The 26794-nt window shown below is 44.7% G+C and overlaps 2 protein-coding genes across 5 annotated transcripts; one reads left to right on the top strand and one right to left on the bottom strand.

Moving 5' to 3' along the window:
- On the bottom strand, window positions 1-25356 carry shdb (Src homology 2 domain containing transforming protein D, b). Of its 4 annotated transcripts, none has more exons than XM_061298287.1 (10): window positions 25216-25356; window positions 22877-22956; window positions 19885-19971; window positions 17547-17717; window positions 16328-16698; window positions 14800-14950; window positions 12430-12645; window positions 6363-6540; window positions 5380-5499; window positions 1-137 (listed from the first exon to the last, which is right to left on the bottom strand). In XM_061298287.1, exons 5-10 carry the CDS (start codon window positions 16658-16660, stop codon window positions 104-106), a joined length of 1032 nt encoding a protein of 343 aa, XP_061154271.1. In that variant the 5' UTR covers window positions 16661-16698; window positions 17547-17717; window positions 19885-19971; window positions 22877-22956; window positions 25216-25356; the 3' UTR covers window positions 1-103. The 4 variants fall into 4 exon arrangements, with proteins under 4 accessions (XP_061154271.1, XP_061154270.1, XP_061154268.1 ...); XM_061298286.1 differs by lacking the exon at window positions 1-137 and adding an exon at window positions 2416-3171; XM_061298284.1 differs by lacking the exon at window positions 1-137 and adding an exon at window positions 3362-3946.
- On the top strand, window positions 19990-26789 carry ankrd24 (ankyrin repeat domain 24). The gene is made up of 19 exons (XM_061298250.1): window positions 19990-20025; window positions 20453-20583; window positions 20820-20908; window positions 20981-21045; window positions 21117-21174; window positions 21241-21311; window positions 21378-21662; window positions 22144-22266; window positions 22335-22454; window positions 22569-22698; window positions 22844-23016; window positions 23245-23408; window positions 23478-24211; window positions 24298-24614; window positions 24713-24946; window positions 25224-25400; window positions 25477-25638; window positions 25720-25785; window positions 26354-26789. Exons 1-19 carry the CDS (start codon window positions 19990-19992, stop codon window positions 26420-26422), a joined length of 3204 nt encoding a protein of 1067 aa, XP_061154234.1. The 3' UTR covers window positions 26423-26789.
- Window positions 26790-26794: the final 5 nt, after the last annotated feature.

The raw sequence follows: 26794 nt of genomic DNA, 5'->3' as shown, positions 1-26794 counted from the left end.
CTCACAGAGATTACTCCTGGTTGCGCACTTTGAATTGTGATGTAGAAAGACAGCAGGGATGTGAAAAGCACAACCTTCTCCCAGAAAAAGGTCACAAACGCTTCTATTCGTCTGTTGAGGATGAGCAGAGCCTGTTGCTATTTGAAAAAGAGCAAATGTTAATGTCCATGGAGATTCACTGCACAGTAATCTCAGGTTGGAGTGTATATAAAAAGTCTACACACCCCTGTTTAAAATGATAAAGTATATTTTTCCCACCACTAAAGGAACCTATTACGTGTACAATACATCTAAAAAAAGAAATCTTAAAAAAACAACCAAGACAATGAAGTTGCATATGTATGCACACCCTCTGGTGTACTGTATGTACAGAACATTTAGAATGACGGCAGTCGAACCCAGAACCATTCAACTGTGAGGCAGTTGTGCGGCTCATTAACACTCACAAATGGCCTTTTTTCCGTAAGTGGGTCAATCACCTTATATATCATGTTAACTAAATAACCGTCGCCAGTTCTCTGTGAGGGTTTAGACACGGTGGATTTGTGTGATTCTCAATGCGCAATTTGCATTTGCATATGACTAATGTGAACACGACAGGAGGACAAAAGGATCAGCCCGCCCCCTGTCATCATGATCCCCACTCTGGGGACGATTTGAATGATTTGTGTTTGTGAAACGTGTGGCGACACTACAAATGTGATGGATTTTATGGTGTGTATAAAAAAAAAATTGCAGATTAAATATCATTAGATTTTTTTAAGTCAAATTTAAATTAGGCAAATAAAAAGGAAAATTTGAGGAAAAAAAAAAAAAAACAATTTTTATTGAGCTTTGTCTTTTCATGGCAAAACTAGACAACTTTAAGTAAATAATTGAAAAGGTACTTAATCCTGATTATGAGGCGGACATGCTAACCACTAGTTCATTATGCTACCAATCCGGCTAGCCCAGTTATACTTGAACTAGCGAACAAGCAATCTAGCTTTCGCCTTGCATTTGCTACTTGGTGGAGGTCATGCTTGACTAGCTCTATTCACAGCGTGGGACCTGCTCAATGTCTTTCAATGGAAAACCCCTGACAAATCCTTCCTTAAAATAACTTGCAAATCCCTCAAAACAGCAGCTGCTTTCTCTGCAAACCATTTCGGCTTGCAATCTTCCGGCAAGGCACGCATGCAAGGACACACACACACACACACACGCCTAATTTGACCTCCACACTTTGTCCTCCAGGCCCCCTGCCACAAGTGCAGGATTTAGCGTGTCTCGGTCGAAGGATAAGTGGAGCACAGCGGGCTGGTCTTAAAGCCCGTCACGCGTGTGCAGTTTCTCACTTGTGGCGCTGACCACGCTCCGAGCGTAGATATAAATACAGTTGCACAGAAACAGAACTTTTGTTGTAATGGAAACAAATTGGACACGCCTAAATTAGCTTTTGCGCTAAACACGCTGAGATCAGCGAATCATTCCCACTGGCAATCTCCAGGTAGATTATTTGCAAGTAGATTTGAATATTTTGCTCTGGGTTTACTCCGCCGGGCCAACTGCAATGGCTGAACAGCTGCCACCGCCGCCGATGTCTCGTGATTGACACCCACCACCAACACACCTGACATTGCACACACACGTGCACACACAAACTCAAAGTCACGACAGCTGCATGCGAACACAGTCTAGCAGGAAGGCGATACTGGCGCTGGGATTCGTGACAGAACGGAGCTTTTGCTTCAATTAGGACCTGCAAACGAGAGCTGGAAGACGAGAGTCAATTGAAAATCATTTAACAATGAAAAATTCAAATCAGAACGACTTAACTCACACCAACATTCCATTTTGAACCATTCTACAGGAATGTTAGGAACGACATGTCAATGTATTTGCAGAATGACATGACATAGTACTATTCATAAATGAATTACTTGAATGTCGATGTCGCAAATGGAAAGAAAGAACGATTGGTGCAATTGAAGTGAGGACGATATTCTTTGATTCCAACATGCTGTGCTGCCACTGTCGTTACATTTCACATTTTTCCCCAGGGGGTCTTGCTGGAAAAAATGGGATCATGGCAGCACCCCCCTGCCATTCTCAATGTCAATGTCTGTCACACACTCATTTTTTTTTTAACAGTATCTCCACCTCGCCCGCCCCCCTCCCCAACGGAGTGATCCAGCACGCCTCGTCTCTCCCTCACGCGGGTAATCAGCCTCCGCTATTTCATTTGGCGCTGTAATGAAAGCAATCCCAGCGCTTTTCACTCTGCAGCGCAGCCCAAATAATGAGAGCTGCCCTCCTACCCTTACCATATCACCCCCCCCCCCCTTTTCCACACCAACCATGCTGTTAATGGATGGAGAGCAAATGTGTGTGTGACTGAAACACACAAGCTTGCCAAGTGTTCTGCTTTTTTTTTTTTTTCCTGTACTGTGGAGGTTTTATTAAAATAAAAAAAAAATGTACGCAGCGCATCTTATGTATTGTGATTTATTGTTCAATTAACACTCCCACACATCGAGTAACTCATTGATTGCGTTTTACTTTCCTGTCTCATGAAAATAAGCCACTGCTCACCCCGCCACCTCTTCGGCAATTAGCTCATTCTTATCTGTGCATATTACATTCCACATTTATTATGTTTATATGTCAAAAGGTTATTTTTAATAAACATGGTAGAGCACATATTTCGCGTTAGGTCTTGTCAGTTTGTGCTAGCTGCTTATTAAGACTAGTATGCTAGCTAGCTAATGCTATTGATGAGTCTCGTGAAGGTTCTTTGTGTTAAATAATTTAACGATGAATACAGTTGTTTACGAAACATAGGTCGACCGGAATCTTTGTATACAAACAATTAAAAAAACATAAGTCCTCTGTAAAAGATATGAGATATTTTTTGCTAAACTATCTTAGCATAAAATGACCAAAATAGTCATGAATACACATTTACATTTATTACAATTGGTGGAATGCCATGTGAGCCATTTTTAATCACCGAAAGCATCAACCGAGAATCTTAAATGAGACCCAAAAAAAAACATCCAGATGGCAAGAATTTACTCAATACGACTCACCAATCAGCTACTAAATCACTTGGCGAGGGGACAATCGGCAATCAAATGTGTGAGGGGGGGGGGGGCGACGCTTTCAAGTGTTTCCTGATTAGTCTCCAGCCTGGAAACACAACGTTTAAAGTTAGAGAGAGAGACGCTTCGCTCTGAAAAGGCCAAAATTATTGCCGACAAAGAGCTTGAGTGGGATTTTGCATGAAAGATAAAATTCTCTAAGTAGGGAAAATACAAACGTGACTTTTGTGCAGAGTTGAAAAATGATTTCTCAAGCTCAGTCATGAAAAACACATTCATCATCCTCTATAGTTCCATTTATTGATTCTAGTAGAAATGTGAAAAATATGACAAGAGGAATATTTAACCAGTGTCAATGAAGTGTTTTTTGAACCAGCAGTAATTGAATCTCCTTGTTCGGCGAACCGTCCTCTGGAAACAGAACCTTGGTGTATCTCCCAAGGTGCTTCCTCGGCTGTGACGGATGTGTGGCCAAGAAAAGAAAAAAAAATGAAAGGAGAAAGTCCCGAAGTCCGTCAGCGAGAGAGCGAGAAGAGTTCCGGTATTGCTTTCTCTCGAACTCAATCTCCTCAGAGGTTAGCGACACTTGGCACAGCAGTGAAAGGTCGAGTCCAAAAAAATAAGCAGGACGAATGAGTTTGAAGTTTCTGAACCAAAAAAAGAAAACTTTTTATAGTCAGAGAGTCTGCACTAGAACGGGGAAGAGCAACGACAGGTGCTCGGCGCCCCGGATGGGGAGCTTGTGCGTGGTGTAGAAATGCACCAGCTCGGGGATGGAGTCGAACGGCGGGCTGTTGTGTCCCAGCACGTACTTGCCGTCTTTGCACTGTGTGAACTTGATGTGCATGAAACCTTGGCAGCTCCTGGGACCAAAACAACAAGCTCAAATTACGACGGGCGAGGGAAGTCACGATGAAAGGAGGACGCTGGGGACTCATGCTGCCTCGGTGGATTTAGGGAAGGGGAGGGGGAGCGGGACATTATGATGGATGAGGATTAGCACATGCAACAAGAGGAAAGGAGGGGAAATGCGTTGGACTGTGAAGGTGGGTGAGGAATATGCAAGTCCCCGGCGGTCAGTCATGACCTCCACTGACATTGTTCATGTAAGCTGAGACGGACGGCTGGCCCAGCAAGAAACTTCTCAACTCGCAGAAGCGCAGATAGCAAAAGCCGCTAACAGCCTCAAGGCTGAAACTCGGCGAGCAGTCGCAACAGTCTGACGAGGACTAAACAGAATCGAAGTGACGCCAGTTGTTTTCCGTCTATTTGTGTGTTGAAATCCTAATCAATGTCAACGAAACATGTTCAGACCGCTTACTAACCTACTTCGGAGGTTAAATCTAATTTAAATGTTCCGATACTTCATCTCCGCTCATTAGATCTTCTAGACTTCGCGTGGGCAAAATGCAAAACGAGAGTTGCGACCTTGAGCCACAGGAAGTGTGCAGGAATTTGTGAGTCGTCTTCAAAGTTGTTTACACACACACACACACACACGAGCAGTCTCATCTCTCTTGCAAGTCGCCGCCCTTTTTGTGTGGCCCGCAGAAGGTGATTCATATTCATTAGTGATTATGGCGAGGATGATGTGTGCACTGAAGTGTGCTCTACCTGCCTGATTACCACTTAGAGGAAGCCCTTTGGGACCGCAGAAGAAGGAGAGGAGAGGGCGGGGCAGGGTGGTGGGGAGTCAAGGACAGAGGCATGATGGGAGGCCGTGGCGTTGAATCACGCAATTACAAGGGAGAGATTTGAGCAGATAAGCATTATAGCAGCCTGCTAATGACTAGCGGAGGAGGAAGCAGTGCGCCAGTGATGCAAAGTTTGAGTGATGGATGAAGAGAGGAGGGAGAGACAGATGGGAGGGGGTGGAGCACGTGTGTGTCGACAGTCGACTGCTGTTTAGGTAGTTTCACACACACACTTTGCAGCAATGAGAAGCAAGTGGGCCAGATTTGATTTGCAAAACAGATGGGCAAGTAAAATTGTAGATGAGGTTTAAAATGGGTCATTTTGTATTCAACACTAATTGATGCTAATTTAGTCTTAATATAAATGATATTTAATTTATTAAAGGAGATTATAATAAATACAAAAACCCTTTTTATTTCATCAAAATTTCTGTATTTTATGTGAAATACTTCTGAAATAAAATTATTCATTTTTTCACACTTTTAACTATTTCATTCTAATTAATCAAAAATAATGTTTTACTTTAATCATATTAATGGCTGCCCTCTGTCAAATCTCCTGGCTTTATAAAATGTGTTCATGTGTGTGTGTGTGTGCGTACCTTAGAGACAGCGAGTAGTCACATCTGTTGGTCTGGCTGTTCCTCACCAAGTAGCTGCACTCTTTACTCAACGTGAGCAGCGACTCCGCTTCGGACCGAGACAGCGAACCGTGGTACCACCTGAGACGCACGGCGAGCGAGAATACTTACTAACAACACAGCCACGCACAGCGACTTTATAAAAACAACAATTAAACAACTACAACGGTGAAGTCATTGATAAAACCTGTCTTCTCGTCTTTGAGTCCATTAAAGAACTCAAGTGTTGGTATCAGCAATAATTAACCAGGCAGGCGTTTCCTATTTAATTTTTTTAAAGCGCCATAGAAGGCAATAAACCTCATAGCAGCACTTACAAGAGGGAGCAAGCTCATGTGGCTAAGTGATGTCGCGCGCTTGGATTCCATTAGTCAAACAAGCCTTTATGTTCCAAGAGGCGGAACATAAATAACAGCAATAATGTCGAAAACTACAACACCAAAGTAAATGTGTGTGTTTTTTATGTTCGGACCTAATTAGTTTTTACTCTAATGAGTCACGGCGCCGCTTCGCCGAAACGCATTAACGCGTCATTTTCTGCAAGCTCATTAATGATCAAAGGGGAGACAGCTAATCAACACAAATTGTCCTTCAAATGTTAAAAGCTGCTCATCAGCAAGTGGAAAATTGCAGTTTCGATGGTGTCCGAGCGTGACGCGCAAGTACGACATGTTTACACGACAGTTCGTGTTAAGCGTAACGGCGGCGCGACTATAAAACGTTGTCATCTATTAGATTGAGGTAATTAAACTAATGGCCACAAGGACGATGAACATGAAATCAAGCAAACCTCTTCGTCTAATGGAATGTCAACAGCGATATTGCCTATGTTTTAACTGTTTCACTTCTAGCGCTTAAAAAAAAAATCGTTGACGTCTATAGTCGTCAATGGTAGCGAATGAGTTAAAAATCTACATTGAAAGTTGGAAAGAGGGAAGACATACACTTGCTTCTCCAGAGGCTGTTGGGGGTCCACCCTCTCCCCCACCATGGTGAGACCTTCCTGGGGCATTCGAAACTTCACCCCGCCACCGCCCACTAGAGGGCTGGAGCGAGGCCCCGGAGGACGCAAGCGCTCGGTAGGCGATGATGAGCGATCCCAGTCGGGCCCGTCAAACTGCACTGTTGACACAGAGGCAGAAAAAGATTCTTAGTGACTCATATGGGTCGTTTGAGCGATAACGATAAAGATGAACCCCCACAAAATTTTATTTCTTAAAATTATTTTTTTCCCATAAACTTGACTGGTTTGATTTATTGGCAGTTTTCTTTTTTTCTTGTGTGGCAAATACATTGGTGGAAAGCAACAGAACAGCCTGAGTCAAAGAGGTTGTGGCGGGGGGGGGGGGGGGGTGGGAGCAAATGTGGGAAAGATGCTTAGTCGTGTTCAGGGCGAGAGGTCACCTTGCTTTTTAACACATGGCTCCTCCTTCCCCCTCTGACCCATCAGGGCAGCTCTGACAAGACTCTCATCTCTAATAGAGGAAGTGGGGGGGTGACGGGGGGTATCAGGTGAGAGAAACGAGAGCGACAGAGTGAGAAAAAGCACAGATGGCTTCAACAAAAAAGTAGACGTGTGAGAGAGGCGGCATTGACAAAGTGGCAAGACTCAAACGGAGTGCAAGATTTTAATGAGAGGAAATGAATGGAAGTGAAACGTGGCGGCGGGCGGGTTATGTGACGCGAGTGCAGAAGGACACAATCAGTGGAAAGAGACAAAATGCCGAAAAAAATCTGATTTTGGTTTCTAACTTTTTCTGCTCATTATTAATCAGTAATAGAATATGGGTTGCTTTCACACAGGCAAAAATAAAAATAAAAAATCAGTTTCCGGGTTATAAACCAGCGAGACATTCGAAATGTGCCTGTGGATGAACTAAAGAGACATTTCGGATCTCACTTTTCAACTGACTGAGGGCTTCTGCTGTGTACACAAACACCAGATCCTCTGAACACAACCATTCATCACGAGAGTGAAAGGAGATCATTTAAGAGATCTTTTGTAAGCGCAGCTTGCATTGTTCACTCTCATCAAATGCTGAGAAATTGTGTGACCGGACAAAATTGAGGCTTCATGTGTGCCATGTGGCGGAATAATTGAAGGGTGTGAAAATGCTTCTTTCGCTGTCCTACCTACAGTGGAGGGAGGGGCGGGAGGAACGAGGGGGTACGAACGAGGTGCTGAAAATAGCTCATTATCTACCACGGCAGGCAATAATCTGTCGTCTCTGTAGCTCACATTATGCGATTTGGATTTGCCCGTTCTGCGTGATACTCTGGCTAAAAAGATTACAAAACAAATACAAGGAAATGAGATGTCTTAATGAGCTGACAAATGGAAAGCCCCCCCCCCCCCCCCCACCACCACCATCACCCTAACCCTTATCCCCGCCGGGCCCGCTGCTTCAAAGGCGATTTGAATGGGCGTTCAGAAAGGGACCTGGCTGTACAAACATGGTTCCCTCCCCTCGCTGGTTAATTATTGAGCAGGCAGACACACTTCGCCACTTTCTCTGGCTCTCTGTGAATTATTGATGTCTGGCGCAGTACAATGGCCCCCATCTGGAGCGGGACACAGCGCCACCCAAGCCAGGACCAAAGTGCGGCCTGGCACCCCTCAATGAGACACACCTGACAATGCAAAAACGTCTGTCGGACTGTCTGCTAGCGCTAACCGACTACAAAATGGCACCGAGTGGACGCGGGTGGACCAAATTTGGAGTCATGTGGGTCTTCAAAAACTTTGTATAGCATGAGCTACAAACAAGCTACCGTGACTTTTCTAATGCCTCTGTAGAATATTATTTAAAAAAATCACGTGACTTTAAAAAATTAAAAAATAGAAAAATACCTGAAATCTAATTTTTGTGGGTGGGGGAGAAAAAGAAATGAAAAGATTGTTATTTTTTTCTTAAATTCATAAGTCCCCCCCCCCAGAAAAAATAAAATGGCCGATTTAATACTAAAGGACAAATTATTAAATGAATTAATTATTAAATACAATCATTAAACATTCAAATGTTCTGTCTTTCTGCCATAAGCATCAACAGACCAAACAAAACGAGTCAGTTTATGTCTGAAGCATCAGTTTATCTCTTTGCTCTGCCAACACGCTGACAAAGCATCAAGATAAGAAGATGGACGACACGCATCCTGACGGAGGGGGGGGGGGGGCATCTGCCTGCCATCGACAACTAGAACCCGATGATGTACCACGCGGGGGAAAGCTGCGTGTGCTCAGCTTTGTCCTCAAGCGCAGCACAAAGACTTTAAGGAGACAAAGACATCCAGACAAAAGCGCCCCCCCCCCCGCTCAAAGCTCAATTTATCTCGCAATTTAGCTCAATTTACAAACACAGCGTCATTTGACAGGTAACTTCTTAAGCACACCTGCTGTTCTTTGCATGCTCAAAAGAAAAGCAAGCCATTGTCATACAAAGACAGCTTCATTTAGTTCTTTAATGAAGACATCTGGGTTTTTTTTGGAAGGGGCTGGCATGCACACGCTCATAAAGACCTTCTGCTGGGCACACGGAGCCCACCCCCCATAAAGACAAGATAATTAACACCTTATGTCAGATCAGGGAGAAAAGGGACATTCAAACAAGTTTATAGCACATTGGTCACAGATAATCAATTTCCGGGCATGTTGTGAAATGAATTTATTCTCAGAGTGGGCAGATTTTTGTCAAAATGTGGACTTTTTCCTGGGGAGGAAGTCATGGCGGGGGGGCAATGACATATCTTTTTTAACAAACCCAAATAATCCTTCAAAAAATGCTGATAGAAATTCATTAAGGAGCAAAAAAATGCGAGAATTTTTCTTTTTTAGAGGATCATTGAGGACCGTTTCAAAAGAATATCTGTGAATAGGAAACTGAATAGGCAGCAATTCACGATGAATCACTGAGTTAAAAAATGTAATAAAGAGGCTAATAGAAAAGTAGCAATTAGTTTTTTTATGGCTTGCAAAGCGGGTGACAGACCCCGGCGTCCTGCTATTGCAGAGCGTTTTCTTCTAAATGAAATCCTTTGTCAGCCATTTATTTATTTTATGTTTTAGGATCATAGTTTGGGGTATTTTTATGACCACAGGCAATTTTAAACACAAGAAAGAAAATAGACGTGTGTGTGTGTATTATTCACAAATTTTTGTACTTGGCTCGGTGCTTAACCCCCACGAATAGAGACGATTCCGTTTTTGACCGCTTCTTTTCCTTTTGGTCTTAGTTTACTTCCATCGACTCAGCCGTCCGTCTTGACAGGAAAGGAATGCCTTTCCATTAAATGTCTGGCGAAGGTCACGGCCAGGGAGAAGTAAAAGCGGCGAGTGATGGGGGGAAAACGAGGAAATGTGACAAAGACAAGTCCTTGCGCGGCGCCACTAAATTGATGAAGAGGCTGTTCTCTGATGATGGCCCGCGGGGGCTTCAGAGAGCGGCGCGCTGCAAATCTCATTTTCTGTTTTTTTTCCCCTTTGTGTGTTTGTTTCCATGCACACGGCCACACAAAACACGGCCAGGCTCCGACTGACACACACACAGAGGAGGAAATCCAACATCCAGACAATGCTTACACACAGAAAAGAGTCACAAACTGACCATCTGTCAAGATACCTTGACAGGTTTTCAAGATACGAGCTCTATTTCAAGTAAAATTGGGTTACAAATGCTAATTATCATTTGAGTTTGGCAGATAGTAAACAATTCTTCAAAAAAAGAGGCAAAGTGTTTGTGTCTAGCTAGCTTAAATCTTACTGCTAGCTTCATGCTAACATACAATGCAAAACGCCATAGACTGGCTAATTGCGTTCCTCCCTCATTGTGTTCTCACTCTACAGAAACTCACACAGCCATCGAAGCTGTGCTAGCGAACTATAAAACGGCCCAAAAAAAAAACATTCATCTGTTCATTAGGTGTGGCCACAAAACGGCTAATGAGATGGCGCCTTTCATTAACTCGCTGATTGGTTCCGAGCAGCTGCGGCGGCCATTTCCTATTGCCGAGCTATATGTTGATGTCGGTGAATTAATAAATGCTGTCATTTCAGCTGGACGAGGGAGACGAGTGACAGCTTTGAAAGACTGAAGGGAAAAATCCATCACGTGGATTCACTTCTCGGGCCCGACAAAGGTGGCCAGCGTTGACAACCTGAGACAATAATTAAATAGAAACTCAGTTAAGCTGTAAAAAGCATCAACGGGAGCACTCGCCCTCCCACGCTACGGCGGCGTCAACACGCTCATTTGTGCCAACAACTTGCACGCCATCTCCAAGTGGAAGCCTGGCGCTAATTAGAGCTGCTTGAGTACATCTTGTGCCCCGTGCGGAGGTGCTGATGAGGTGAGGGAAGACCACGCTGACCCCCACCTGCAGGTTATCTGAGGGAAAGAGGGCAACGACGACAGCCTTGTCAGCGCCGCGTACGAGAAAGCGAGTGCGCTCATGTGTTAAGTCGACTGATGGAGGCAGTCAGTATGGCCTCCTCACATCAACACAGCCTCTGGCCATTCTCCGCCTTTAAGCCCCTCCCTCTTTACCTAACCTTGGATGTGCATATCTCGTTGTCCTTTTCCTTCACACCTCTTGTTCGCTCCCTCCGCCAGCCGTCCCCTGTCCAGGCAGACTAGCTCTGCGGCCGTGGATTAAGGGCAAGAATGGAAAATACGGTTTGTTTGTTTAGACTGGCGTGCTTTGGCGCGTAACGAAAGGCAACATGCCGGCGCGAAGGACGCTAAGCGGCAATGACGGGAGGTCAAAGTGGTACGGCAGAGCAAGCTCTTCCCCCCCCTTGGGGCTGTGGAACTAGAGTGGAATTATCATGAAATAAAATTCCATACATATTTCAATACATGCGATTGAAAGACGGGGAAAAAAAAAAATTTAACGGCAATGTAATTTCATTGCCGCTCTTTCACTGTGACACTTATTAGCACTGGATCGGTCATGCACATGTAGACATGTAATTAAGTGAGGGGTGGGAGGATCTCACACACACTCGGGGGGTGGGGGGGCTTGGTAGTGGGAACGGAGAGTGCCGACGAGGCACGGTTGATTTATTATCCCATCACCTTGACCTTGCTGACTTGAAAGATGCGGTTCAATTAAGCTGGCTTGGCCTCTCACGGAGAGAACTGATCTACTTAGACAGACTGGATTCCTCTTTTACATTCCAGACCTCGCACCAACATGGTCATAAATGACAAGATTATATATCGCCTGGTATCTTCTAATTAACATTATGCTAAAATGTCCACATTTCAAAACCATTTAAAACCATCAAAATATTCAGCTGATTTGGGACATGTGGGTTGATGTTTTCCACAATCCCCAAATTCTGACTCTTCCTACATTTTCCATGAAAACAAATGTCAAAATGAATATTTCATCAACCAAATCTACAATTCACTTTGGGGTACCGCAGGGATCAATCATGGGCCCTTTCTTATTTTTAACTTAAGTTAAGATCATTGAGTCCCTGATGACACAACATCAACCCAAAGGTTGTTGTGACTTTGGGAGAGAAACAGAAAGAAATCAATATTGAGTTGTTTGAAGAGAATAAAGGAAGACGGATGAGACCGTGAGGGTCACCATGGTCTCCGTTTTATGCTGCTGTGTGGTGATGGTGGAAAATGAGCTGAGGAAGGCCAGGACAATTAGAAAAGAATTCCACTGTGTGATATAACAAACTGTTCTCTGAGCCTCCGGGCAGCGTTCGGCCCTTGAAAAGTGCTCGTTAAAAGAGTCGGCTTTACCGCTCACCCACTCACATAATACCATCTCTAATTCTATGGCCCCATGATGAAAACGATCTGGAGAAGTCTTGCACTTTTACGCTTGAGTAGCTATTGATTTGTTGTTTTGCTTCTTCAGTCTGATGGAGGATTCTCTATCGGGACGAACATTCATATCACTAATAATTTTTTCAGGATTCACATTTCAGATGGTCCCTGATTATTATTATTTTTTAATTATCTACCGTTCATTGGGTTTCAAAATCAACCGTACCTGCAAAAGCTTTGGAGATGTTATCTTTCTTCCACTCCCAAGGTTGGTCATACTCGTCAGCGGGTCTTTCATCGTCTTGCGGCAGCCTGCTGCTGCCCTCCTCCTGAGCTTCTCCGAACGTAAACCCCGAACGTTGGCCTCGCCCGTCTTCATAAGGGGTGTCGTAAAGCTGCAGCCCGCCCCGCGAGCGTCCTCCTCCGGGGCCACGCTGCAGCTCTATCAAAGAAGATAGAAAAACGAGTCAAGTCGGCGTAGCTGAAAATCACAGCCGCAATAATATTAACACGGGTATTGTTTGGTACCTCCAGCGCCTGTTGAGCGCTGACATGACTAGAATTAAAAGAACGGGACAAATGATGTTTGCGCAGCTTGCGGCGAGGGCTCACAATCTCATATCGTGGCTTAACAAGGCTTTGGGCTCCAATGCCGAGTAGCATAAAGGCACACGGGCACCCCATCCACTCATCCGCCCGATCCCCCCCTGTAGCAATCGAACGGCGCCCTTGTTCCCCCGTGAAAAATTCTCATCGCTTTCTCAGCAGGTCCCGACAGAGAAACATTTCTTGGAGTCAAATATGGCCTTGGGATAAAAAGGATTATTGACGCAAGCGGGAGAAGTTAATCAGATTCCTGCATCTCATCAACAGGAGCCGGGAAAAGGAAGCACTAATGGCGCTTTTTATCTCGTGACCTCAAAAATGTACCCTCTTAAGAACAGGTGGCAGGAAAAAAAAAAATGAAGGTGGAGGCATCTTTTGTGCATAAAAAAAAAAAAAAAAATCTAAGAGGATGAAAGAGAGCCGTTTAATGGTGATAAGCGGTGGAAAACTTCACACCACACCAAGACGCTACCATAAGGGTGTCTGGTTGTCACCATGGCGACCAAATGGAGGCCCTGGGGAAAGGCCCCGAGGCAGTGAAGAAGAAGGGAAATGGAGGGAGAGCAGAGGAGCAAGGCAATAATAACAGGAGGAGGAGGGGGAGGAGCAATAAAGGTGGGGGAGGGAGGGGGGGCACGCATGTGAGGGGATCTGTCAGCGTTTGATGTTAAGTCATGGTGACAAAAACACGGCGCCGAAAGCTGCTCTACCTGCGCTGGGAACCCGAGGTGTCAGCGAGGCCGCCGGGAGATGGCGAAGATGAAGGTGGAGAGATGAAAACGGGATTAGAGGGAGTAAAATGAGAAATTCATTGGAATCTTGGTGGTGGGAAACATGCGCGGGGGGGGGGGGTATTGTAATCTGACAGAAAGGTGAGCAAGGCTGAGACAAAGAAGTTCAAAAAGCGCACAAATGTTTTGGGACACTTGGCCGACAGCTTGGTATTGCCGATGGAAGCAATTTCACTGACAAACTCGCCAATTTGTGATTTTTGTTGGGCGATTATTTGATTACACTCTTTGATACCACCAGATGGCGCCAAAGCTCTAGCTAACAGAAAGTTCGTAATTGGCGTCAAGGAAGTATGTCATGACCAAGAGACAAACATCTTTGTCTGCCAGGAAAAACATTTTTTCCAACTCTTCAACCACAATGTCATCCGTTTGGCAACATTGAAGGAGGAAATGCAAATTTTGGCTTGCGTTGAGGTCCTACAAACACACGTGAACACATTCCAAATTAAAGAGTGACTCAGATGCGGTGAATAACTATAAATCCTACTTAATTGAAACCACATTACGTCTTTGTGCATATAGTCTAATCTCGTGGGTCTCAGTCAGACAAAAAAAAAAGCCGTCAAAAGACAGCAGACAAAAGATCAACACTCAATCACTGTTGTGATTCTCATCTTTGGCCGCTGTCTCTATCCAGCAGCTACAAGAACAGATTACGAGTCATTTGCAAAGCAAAGAAGCGTGCATTCATTAAACCCGGGAGATTATCAGCGCAGGCGACCACCAGAGACGCAAGTCGCATCATAGAGAGGGCAAGACAATAATTTTCTAAAAGACAGATTAGCGAGCCAGCCAGACTCCCCTCGGGTGCCGAGGAGAGCCCTCAAGATGAAGCCAGATAGACGAAAGAGGAGGAGGAGGAGGGGGGGGGGGCGGGAGCACTTTTACACTAAATGACTGAGACATCGCAGGGAAGGGATGCTGGGAAGAGGAAAACAGAGATGTTACAGGAGGAGAAACAAATGGAAAATGCTGGATGAGAGTGAGATAATGCAGGAAGAAACCACAGGGGAGGGGGCAGGGGGGAATACTCCAAAGGGACGACGCAGGGTGATGCGTAGACAGAAAGGAAATCAAAATGCAAAACAGTTTTCATTGCCGTGAGAAAAAAACTATTTTGAATGCCAACTGGCATTTATTATTTCACAAATGAAAACAGCAGCAAATGAAATAAAGAGTCCCACATCACCACTTACCCGTTATGACTCGTTGGGCCTCATAAGGTTCCATGTAGCCGTTGCTTTCCGAGGGAGTCGGTCTCGGATCTGGTTCTGGTCGATGGTCCGGGCGAACATCGAATGGGTCCGAATAATCGGTGTCCCCCGCCAGTGGAGCAGACGGCATTGCCTAAAAACAATAACAACCCAGAATGAAGTTCATGTTCTCATAAAAAAAAAAAATTCTGACTAACTCAACAGCATAATAAAAAGCATCCTTTCTCACGAACGCCGACTGATGAAGAGCCGCAATCACATCCCTGCTGAATTGCGTGCAATGCAAAGTAGATGTTGTTGTTTTTATGCTAATATTGTGACACGCATTTGCAACAACATTTAGAGTGTCACCAAGGCTGGCAAATGTTATATTTAGTAACAATACAAATAAGCTCCTGGTTCAAAACCTTCAACAATATTCTGCACCGCGGTTGCCACATGAAAGACAGAAGAGAGACTGCGGAAGAAAGTCTTGTGTTTGTAATGTTTTGGGGATACAATGGAACTAATGCATTCATTGAGCATTGTATAATCCAGGAAGGGAGACCAGTGCGCCAACTGGCATATGGTCACAGACACACAAACATGCAATCCCTCAAAAGACTTGGCTGTGTCTGTCTGACACTTCCCAGTTTAACGCACACAAAGCCTAAAAATAAAACTCGATTCAAGCGCCCGCATTGATTGCGTTGTCTATCGATGTACGGGAATCCGCTGTGTTCGTTAGAGTGCAGATCCCCCCCCCCCCCCATGCATCCTGGGAAATTAATGAGGGAGCAAGCTATCGAATGGAATTCACACTGTTAATGGACTTTGCAACTTTTGCAGTCAAAACTTTGAAGTATTCTAATTCACTTTTTATACAGTCGAACCTTTCCACAAGATAGCTAGCTAGTAGCATATAGCTATTGATAATAATTATCTAGTTAGCTATCTGTCTTTCCATCCATCCATCCATCCATCTATCCATCCATCCATCCATCCATCCATCTTTCCATCCACCCATTTTTCCATCCACCCATTTTTCCATCATTTATTTATTTACAGAGTGTATAAATAGGTTCAAGCTTAAGCACACTCCACATTTACATATTGTGGCACAGTTAGTTTCCATATGTGACTCATCACGTGGTCCTCAACATCTCCCAGTCCACATGAGAGTCCCCTGACACGTGCAGGGTTCTCCTTCAGCTTGCAAAACCAACCGCAATTCATTATTCATGTAAGGTTTAAAACTCATGGGAATGGCCAGCACCCCTAATTCAACACACTGCTGGAGTCATCAATTATCTCATCTTACTCGTGTGGCTCACGGGGCTAGAATTTATGCAAACATATTTGTGACACACATTTGCTCGGCGAGTGCGATCAATAAAGCTGTCACGGTGAATAATAAATGGGACAAGAGTGAATTGGGAGTGATTGCACCCCTTTCGCTCCTCCCCGAGCTTCATTTGTCTTCACCTCCAGCCCAGGTGATAAATTCGAAAATCCAAAAAGAAATACTCACGGGTTCTTGATGGTCATCCAACGAGATGGCACTGAGCAGGATTTTGGTCCGCCCCAGGTCCTGAGAGTCCACTTTAATCAGTCTGTGTTTGGGAGACTTCACATCCGTGCTGGAGGACTTCATAGGCGAGCCGTACACGGGGGTGGCTGGCTCCGAAGTCCCAGACTCGGCCCTGGTTCTGTTTTCCGAGTCCTCGTAGGGATCTTCAAAGTCCAGTTCCCTCTGGAGGCGGTAGGCCTTTAGGATCTCGCTCTCGGTGTAGTCCGGCGTGGGGGGCTGCGGGGGTACCTTCCTGCTGCCAAAACTCAAGTAGTCTTTGAGCCACTTGGCCATAGCGGCTCAGCTTTCCAAACTCGGGGTGGTGCTAAAAACTGAGCGGGGTAGAAAAGAATAACAACGTTATGGCAATTTTTTTTCTCCTTTTTTATATTGCGTGAAATAGATGTACAGAAAGAAATCTATTTCTGTCCCTCTAGGTAGAAACTACCAATCCCATACATATATATCCCATCAGGGAACCACAGATAGTGGCTTTTTAATAGCTTGTGTGTCCCAATTCAAATTTGATCTACTTCAAAAAAAGAGTCTCACTTAAACTGACCTTCTTATTGGAGCTTAATGCTTTGCCAAGCAACTTCTATTTTCTGTATGCAAATAAAGTATCGCGCAATTGCTGACTACTATTATAAAAAATGAAAATGACATTAAGTCAAATTGGCTTTAACGCTCCTGTTAACAAGATTTGAAAGTTTGAAGTGCTTCCTGTCAAAACAGGGATCCAAACCCAAAAGTCAATCAATCACTGCCACTAACAGCCCAGACTAATCAACTCACTTTAAGCAATAAAACTAAACTAATCGCTCAGCACTACCGCTTGGCGTGTTTTTACTGAACGATTTCGAGGAATCCTGCTGAATGTGGTTCCGTGCTGTCAAAAGAGCACGCGTCAAATGAGAGCAGCTGGGCAGGGACACTCCTTTTGTTTTAGGCAACATAACATCTGCCAGGTGAACTTTGCCCTGCCTTGAGGGCTGCGATCAGATTTGCAAGATTTACATTACGAAACAGCCTGTTTTGTCAAAAACGGGAAAGTTGCGCAAAATCTGTCAATTAAACCGACAGCTCCGAGTTTGTGGTCGAAGCAAGCCCAAAAAATAAAATAATAAGACTTTCGAGTTATAACTTCCAACACAAAAGCAAAGCGCACGCATGGACTCACCAGCAGCAGCAGCGTTGACGTGCGTTCAGCCCCTCAGCCACTTTGCACGCTTCATTCCGTCTTCCCTCGTGTCCGCCCACGAAACAACTTCCACGCGTTTCGGTTCAAAATACAAATCGTCTTTTTCTCCTAAAAGCAATCCCGGGGTGGAAGTAGATCCAGCGGGCGATCCTGCGAAGGCAAATGTCCAAATGAGTGGGGAGCGAGTGCGTGGAGTGGAGCTTGCAGATAAAGAAAAAGAGAGAGAAAGTCAAAGCGTTTAAAGGGGAGGTGCTTCACTTGCTCTTATTATCTGAGTCTCCTTCCACGCGCACTGGAGCGTTCATTCATTTAAATATCTGCAAACATGGAGTTTCCTCTAAAAATATCACGCAGAGGAAAAAGAGAGAGAGGCTAAATCAGCTCGCACGAACACGCTGCGTGGATGTGCATTATTTATCCCCATGACATCACCGGAGGGCTTTTAATTCTCGAGTCATATAAAATTGACTGCTGATTCAAATTTGAATCATCTTTAATGGCTTAGGCTGCACTGCGTTTACTTTGAGCTGACCAACTGCACGAACTAGTATCTTTTTTTTTTTTTTAAAGAATCGGCTAATCGAATAATTGGATCCAATATTATTTTGCATGTATAACAACAGCTTTAGTCCTATTATGAACCATTTAATAACAAACGTAAGCAACATCACATGAGGGGGATTGATGAGGTACTCTCCAAGCTTTTTGGAATAAATTCCAGATGTTTTGAAATGTTCCTTTGCAAAAGAGGTTTTAAAAATGCTTTTCAATGAATCTCAATAATCAGCAACTCAAACATATATAGATGTGGTAAAAAACGCTGAGGCCTGCACATCCCGATCGGACATATTGAATCTCCTCCCATAGTTGTGTTCTTCTCCAATGTCCACCAGGGCACATTGGATGTGCTCCAGCCATTAAGGTCTGTAAATGTTGTTTATTCTTTACGACACTCATGAGCTCGCTTTCTCCTACAGGCGGGAAAGAGGATGAGGTCATTGTACTGGAATCCGAATGCACACACACCCTCCACCGCATAAGATAACCATCAACATCAGACCCCTTACATCTTCCTCCTCTTGCTCAAAGTGTTTAAGGGTTTCCTGGCTCCTGTTACGAGCCAGGCCATTTGGAAGAAAATCTGAAGCCACTGGGGGGGGGGGGGGGGGGGTTATGATGGTTAATCCAGTATTCTGCTATTCACTTTAAAACAGTTGTGACTCATGAGATGCAGTCATTGATGCATTGCAAACCAAAAGGAAAACATGGTTAATCTCTCCAGTTTGCTGTAATGAAAATAAGATGACAAATGACTCTTGTAGGGGTCAAGTTATTTGGAATTAATTCAAGTGGGGGCCTCCCAGGTGCCATTTGACTTGCGTTACGACACGATTCCCCCAAAATGACAGACCGTCATGTAACGTAATAACACTCCTCGGTTTGTCATTCTCCATTTCACCTGCATCATTATCATCACTGAACACATTATACAACTTGAGCGAGAGATGGAAAATCCTAATACAAACGGGAGTATGTGGAGAATTGGGGAAAAGAACTGTGATCTCATACAGCGAGATAATTACAGAGAACGGCAGGTATAAAAAGGAATCTTCTCAACAAAAATAAACGGTGCCGCATGGGCACCAGCAATTGCATGGAATCACACTGAGGCAACAAGGCAATGTGGAATATTTCAAGGAAATTAATACAGCTTCCTCATTATAGAGGGATAAATTGGGTTTTGATGTTTCCTCTAAACATCACGTGTTGATTTCCCCTGCAAATAGCAATATTTATCTTTCAAAATAAATGGTGCGTCGTTGTTGTTTGCGCTCTTGGAAATTGGAACAGAAAGCAGACGGCTTTGTTTTGCTTGTCTTTACTGACCCCTTTCGGTGGACGTTGCGTATTGCAGAGAAATAGCTCGAATACGGCAATTGATCACAAAACACTCTCGACTACGTTGGAATTAATAAAGTAAAATAAAATAAGATAAACCTAACATTTGCTTGCTGTTAAAGGGCTTTTATAACAAAATGTCCGTTTACTTTCGGGTTTGGCTATATTAGCCTGGTTGCCATAATTGTTTTGCTAACATTTCACAACAATAGCAACAAAATTCAAGTTTATTTATTCACTATTTGGAGCTTAAAAGCTCGGTGCTTCAACAAACACGATATTTAATTGATTTACTTTTAATTACGACGCCCACGCGAGAGGACGCAAACCTCCTTACAATTTGCGCTGCGCTGATTGGTTCATTCATTGAAGTGGGCGGGCCGAGTGAGTGTCCCACTTGGCATCTGTGACGACTTACCTGATGGTACCTGAGATGGAGAAGGGCCAGTCGTGGTGGGACACTCACCTGCACCTCCTTCACAGGTTTCTTCCAATTTTTGTGTTTCTGGCAAGGTAGAACAACATGAAGAGTCTTAAGGCAAAGTTTAAAAAGAATGAGGTAAGTGTTTGCTGGTATGAATTATGTCTATTTATTTCTATTTTTTTTAATATTCCGTTTCTTCTCATTACGAGTGTGTTTAAGTGGGATTCAGTATTAGCACGGCAGCAGGAGTGCCGTTAGAGCAGACGCTCGATAGAGCCAATGGAGCTCAGGTAGCATTTAATTATTCACACACACAAGCCGTTCCAATTACAAAGAGACTAGCATTCTTAGGAAATACCTTATTGAGTTCTTAGAAAGACCGTAGTCGACGAGTTTACGAGACCTTGCTCGGCGTTCTCGATATTGGGAAATGGCTTGAATGTTGGGGAGGAGTTAAGTTTAGCCTGGGTTGTAAGTGGAAGGAATGTTTTTGGTCAACATTAAATACTCTATAATACAGACATTTTTTTCTTCTATTTTGGGGTGACTCGGAACCCAAAAGAGTCAAGACTGGAGCAAGAGTGATGAGCGGCTCCTCCGGGCTGTGGAGCAAAACGAAGCAGATAAAGTCTCCGCCCTCATCCTTAAAAAGGGTCTCTGCCCCACCAAGTTGGATGCTGAGGGCAAATCGGCGTAAGTGGGTCAACTGCACTGTCTGTCACTTTAATGCGGCTGAGCCAAAACACCAACGAAATGAGTCGAGGACTAGAATGTTGTTAAGTCTCATCATATCTTAGAATTTGTCACATGATCATTGGTTTGTCCCGCACTTCATTTGCATGTCATCAAAACATAATCTACATACAAATCCAATCCACAATTGGAGAACAAGCCAATGTGTACAAATAACGCACTTGTCCTTCTGGCAGCTTCCATCATTGCGTGTCTCGAGGGCACGTCGATTGTCTGGAGGTCATTATCGCTCACGGAGCTGACGTCAATGTCACAGATGGTGCCGGTGTGTTATTTCGCAATTTAATAATAAAAAAAAAACTTTTATCCACGTATATTAACTGATTTTAATTACTAGGCTTTGGCGCCCTTCACCTCGCAGCCAAACACGGACAGACCGAATGTTTGAAGAGACTTTTACAGGTAAATGAAAGTGACAACATAAATTGAACGTTTCAAATGTAACAACTTTGGCCCTATCTTATTTAAAACAGGAGAGACTGGAAGTAGATTGCACGGACGCCATCGGGAGAACGCCCCTCCACCATGCAGGTATGAGACAGGATAAATATAAATATTGGTGGGGGATAAAACTGATCATAATACCTTTGTTCAAAGCAATCAGCGGCTGCGTATCCTGCTCTGAGATCCTGTGGGACTTTAAAGCCGATCTTGATGCGCAAGATGGGGTGAGCTCAAACGTTATTGCTCGATATAGTAAATTGCATGAATGATAATCGATCGCATTTGTTCAGGATGGAGCCACCGCCCTCATTCTGGCAGCGCAGATGAGTCGAGCGGAGCTTTGCGCCTTTTTGCTGGGTCGAGGTGCCAACGCAAACATTCAGGACAACCAGGGGAGGTCTGCCTTAATGTTGGCCTGCGAGAGCGACAGCGCGGAAACGGTAGCCGTCCTACTGAGGGGCGGGGCCAACACGCAGCTGGTCGACGGCCTCGGAAACAAGGCGGAAGACTACAGCCCTGATAGCCATCGCATTGTGCACATGTTGCAAAACGGAGCGCCTCCTGGTACGGTACTCGTGCCACTGTGGTTTCATTTGAATCGCACCATGGAAATGCTTTCTCTTGCATAATTGGTAGTTGTGTCTAAAAGGGAAATGATCTCGCTCTCTTTTTCCATCTCTGCGTACGTATTGTCAGAGGGCGCCGGCCAGGAGGTAATATCACGTTACTGCAAGAACTCTCTGGCCCTTCATCACAAAAAGCAGTGCATGTTCTCCAATGTGACATCATTCATTCCTATTTGTAATAGATTCATCTTAGGCCTTAAAAAAATGTTTCTTGATTCATTTGAATCGGAATGGCTTCCTTTTGACTCCAATGCAGACTCCCCAAAACAACTCACGGGCCTCAAAGCTGGTGCAAGGGGGGAGTAGCCCTCGCAAAAGGAAAGCCCCACCACCACCACATGCTCCTCTCCAGGTACTGGTCTCAACCTTTTATTGCACTTATTTGACTTTGGAAACGTTTTGGGAATCACCGCTGTAGAATGATCATCAGTACTCCGTCATGATCACTCAGGGTTTACCACCCGCCCCTCACGCACGCAGTCCCGCTCCCCCCGTTGAGTCGCCCGAGCCCCCAGCTCAGTCGCCTTCTCCTCAGCCTCCAGAATTGCATCAGGTTAGTGGCCGTTTATTTCCTCAAAGTCTTTTCATAATTTCGGACAGAATTAACATGAAGTCTTTTAGGTGGAAGATGAGGAAGTGTTTGAGGAGATTCGGCGACTACGTCTCGAACGAGGTCGCCTCCTCCAGAAAATAAAAGCCTTGGAGCAGCAGCAGAAGAGTGCCCTCTCTGCCTTGGAGGAGGTACTGCAACCGTGCTTTATTTATTTATTTTTAATTTTTATTTTTTTAAATACAGCAAACTTCCTCCAGAATATCCTCACACTGCATTTTTCGTGTATGCATGCACCACATTAGCTGTCCCGGCTAAAACAGCGCCTACAAGAGGCAGAGGCTGAGAGGGACAAATTGATCGAGGAGCTGAAGGGAGTCCAAGGCGTCGGAACGAGTGACTCTGAAGATATGGAGGAAATGTTTGACTTCCAAGGTATTTCATTTGTATTTTCCTAATTGCACTCTTTTTACATTACTTTCAGATGCCACAAGATGGCGTCAAAGCACTAGTTAATAGGAAAGTAGGAATTAGTGTCATTATCTGCTTTTTTTTTTTTTTATTTGAACACGCCCACCAGAGAGGTTGCTCTCCAAGCGTTCCAGAGCCTCACCTGCTCATGCCGAGACCTCCTCCGATGCAGAATCGGCCAGCCCGTCTCCTGCCCCCGCTCAGCGTGGAACTGCGGAAGAACTACACCAAAAAATAGAAGAGCTTACATCACAGAATGTCGAGCTTGTTCTCAAAGTTCAGGTGCAAACACAAAACAACTAGTAGACAGGTGACACACACATACACAGGATCGTAGAAGACCATGTCATGTGAAGGTGTCTCTTATGTCATGATGAACTTTATGATGTCATATTTATTCTGAGCTGTTAGAAAATTTAATTTTCATTTTCACATGTGTGCTATGCATTCTTCTTGTAGCGTGAAAAAGTAAATCGGCACATAGCATTTCTAGCAATCGTGTCTTTGCAGATGCTGGAGATGTTTGAGAAGGACGACACCAACATGGAAAGCCCCGGTGCGGACTTTGTCCCCATCGCACAGTATGAGACAATTAGGAAGGAGTTTGAAGCCCTACAAGAGCGCTTCTCATTGGCTCAAGCGGCCAACGAGGAGTCTGGTGAGGTGGAGGAATGGTAAGATTAGCTAAGCGTGGAACTGCAGTAATCCCCCACTGATTGTATGATCTTGGTTTTGGTCCGCAGTGGTGTTGAAACATCTCAGGTTGGATTTTCAGAGAATCCAGAGGCTCTAAAGGAGAAGCTGCAAGGCCTGCAGGCCCTGTTGGCTTCCTCTCAGTCAGAGCTGGAGCAGCTAAAGGAGCAAATGCGTCTTGGGGTGTTGTCCGTGGAGTGTGCCGAAGGGGACACAGGAGGAGCAGGTGCTAGCTGGGTTCCAGACTCGGAGGCCCAGCAGCTGAGGGTAAGAGTAGGGGAGTTGGAGGAGGAGCTTAGCCAGAGCCGTGCCAAAGCGGTCGCCCGGACCTCTGAGGACGCTGACAGAATCAAACAGCTGAAAGAGCGAGTTGAGCAGCTTCAAGTCGCTCTGGTCCAGAAAAGGTCTGCGGGCGACAAGGACTGGACAGACTCTGGCGCAGAAGAGCAAAAGGAAAACGTGGCTGAGCTGGAGGCGAGCGGTATACAGGGAGGGAGGACGTCAGGAGGCCTGGGACTGAATGGAGATCAGGTTCGGCGCCTTCAGGAACGTGTGGGCGAGCTGGAGGATGAGCTGAAGAAGTGTGTGCCACGGTCAGACCTGGAGGAGGTGCAGGTCACCCTAAGCCTCCAGTGTGAACAGCTGGCCAGGGAAAGAGCGGAGGTGGCGAGGAAGCTCAATGATGCCCTCCTGCAATTGGAGAGACTGAGGCCTCCCATAAATGGCGACGACGAAGATGAAGAAGAAGAGCACTCGGAGGGCTCGGAGCTCTCAGTCACATCAGGTATAACATCAAGTCATCTGAATACATTTTTTTTATATTTGACTTGAGGTTCAATTAGTTTAAATCTGAACTAATATTTCCATCAGAACGCTCCAGACGTACGCTGGCCGCCGTTCGCGAAGAGCTGGAGGTGGCCCGACAGGAAGCCGCCCAAGCTCTTGACTGCTTATGTGCCGAGCGAGAGAGCCGTGCCCACGACGCCCTGCACCTGAAGGATGTTGTGCCTCTGGCCAAGCACAAAGAAGCGCTGGCCGCCGTGTCGGAGCAGCTGGCCCAAACCCTACAGGAGCTTCAGCAGGAAAAGGCGCAGCGGGCAGAGACCGAAGAACAGGCGGCCATATTAGAAGCCAAAGTAGAGGCCATGCATGAGGCTGTTCCCAAAGAGGAGCATGACAAAATCAAGGTTTGTGGCTAAGTCCTAATGAAGTCAATCTAAAAATAGATTAAGTCTCGATTGCTTCTCATAACCCCAAGCAACACAAGTCTGTCGTCCCTTGTTAGGCAGAGCTCCAGCGCTCCCTGCAGGCCAGCGAGAGTAGTGCCGCAGCAGCTCAAGAGGCTCTGAGTGACAAAGAAACAGAGCTGAGACAACTCAAGTCAGAAAAAGCCGCCCAGCAGGGTCTTATCTCCAAGGAAGACCACGAGGCCCTGCGGGTGTCCATGCAGGCCGATATAAACGCCATGGCGGCCCGCTTCAACGACCTCACGCGTAAACACGAGAAGACCTGCACTGAGGTATATGCTCCGTTTCACGTAAAGCCTCACGAAGCAATCTTAGTCTTCTAATTAGTCTTTATTGTGTCGGCCAGAAAGAGAGTCGTGTTCCACCTTTACCTCTTTCCTGCCTCTGCATTATTCATCCGTCTCTCCGTACGATGTATACTGATGTAGTCAAGGTGGAGTATTAAGTACGGCACTGAAACCGATACTGCTGACTTTCACTCCTAAGCTTTCACAGCATAAGATATATTTCTAAAGAAATAGTAGATTATCATTATTCATACCTGTGCAGGTGTTCCAAGTGCAGCGGGAGGCTCTTTTTAACAAGAGCGAGCGACAGGCGGCAGAGACTCAGTTGGTTGCTGTGCAACAGCAGCTTCAAGAACTGCAAGCCAAGTCCAGTCATGTCCAGGAACTCCAAAATAACATCCAGGAATCTCAAGGCTTTGTCAAGGAGAGGGACCGCAAGGTGAGACATTACAGGACTGGAGTGAGGAATAACATTCAATGGACAAGAGTTGGAAATGAATCTATGTTTGGTGCAGATAACAGAGCTATCTAAGGAGGTGTTCCGGCTAAGAGAGGCACTTGGCTCTCTGTCGCCCCCTCTTGGCATCATGTCTTCCAGTTCTAACACGCATCAAGCGAACCCGGGACAGCAAATGGCACTACAGAACAAAATCGCCATACTCAACCAACAGCTCCAGGTACAGTAAAATAAAATCCCACAAAAATATACAATTTTGCACTATTAGAAAAATTATTGGTTTTAATTTTTCTTTTCCAAGGATTGTGAACGAAAGCACAAACAGGTGGTGGCTGTGTATCGTTCTCATTTACTGGCTGCCGTGCAGGTCAGTCAAATACAAACATTACACTAAGTGCAAGAATCTATTTTGTGGATGTTTTCCTAAAAATCAACTCACTCAAATATTTTAGTATTGTTTTTCAGCATGTCATTCGAATCCCCAAAATAAAAAGGCGGGCTCACTCACCTGTATGAACAAGACCGCTTGCAAAGTTGCTCCATACGCGTGATTTGTCCATTTAAGCCAAAATTACGTTTAAAACAATATTAAGCGTTGAATACGTCCACGTTTACGGAGGTTACATTTTGATAAAAATCACTTTCACGTACTTTTGAGAGGGACCTAGCAGCCGTGACGCACTCTTCTTCGCAGCTGCGGAGGAAGGGGCTAGTGAGCGATGTCTGCCCTCCTGTGGTTCACTTTGGTATTACAACAACAATACATCAATAATAAAAATACTCTATTGTGTATCCTTTCATTACGGGGATACGTTCTACAAGAATATAAAGTACTAATATGATTGTAAAGTTGTTATAGAATTAGAAAAATACTTTTATATCAGGAGGAAAAAAAAGAATGAAATTTACCCCAATTAATACAATGTCTCCAAAAGGGTCGTATGGATGAAGAGGTGCAACGTCTTCTCCTGCAAATCCTCAGAATGAGCCAACAGGGTCATTAACATCCATGTCATCCATCTTTATAGCTCATTATATCAAGCAAGCACAAGTGTACAACGATGCCTTTCAAGGAACCCATGTCTGGAATTTAACGTTAATTCCACCATTAATTCAATTTTGATCATGTAAACAGGTAATACTGAATTGTCAAAGTTTTGGCCTATGACAGGAATTCCCCCAAACTGTCCAGAATTATTTATTTACTACGAATAATGTGCAGTTGTTCATCCATGCCAGCAATATAGTGACATAAGTGTGGTATGCCTTTTATAAAAATCCAATGTGTTTATTTTTAGAAGATATTGTGCGATTGACCTACTTTTTTTTTACAATATATTTTCCCTGTTTTGATCCAAAATAAATACGTAAAAAGC

The sequence above is a fragment of the Syngnathus typhle genome, linkage group LG14 (genome assembly GCF_033458585.1).
Source record: "Syngnathus typhle isolate RoL2023-S1 ecotype Sweden linkage group LG14, RoL_Styp_1.0, whole genome shotgun sequence".
Taxonomy (NCBI): Eukaryota; Metazoa; Chordata; class Actinopteri; order Syngnathiformes; family Syngnathidae; genus Syngnathus; species Syngnathus typhle.
The sequence above is the reverse complement of the archived record's forward strand: the minus strand, read 5'-3'. Positions and strand labels throughout refer to the sequence as shown.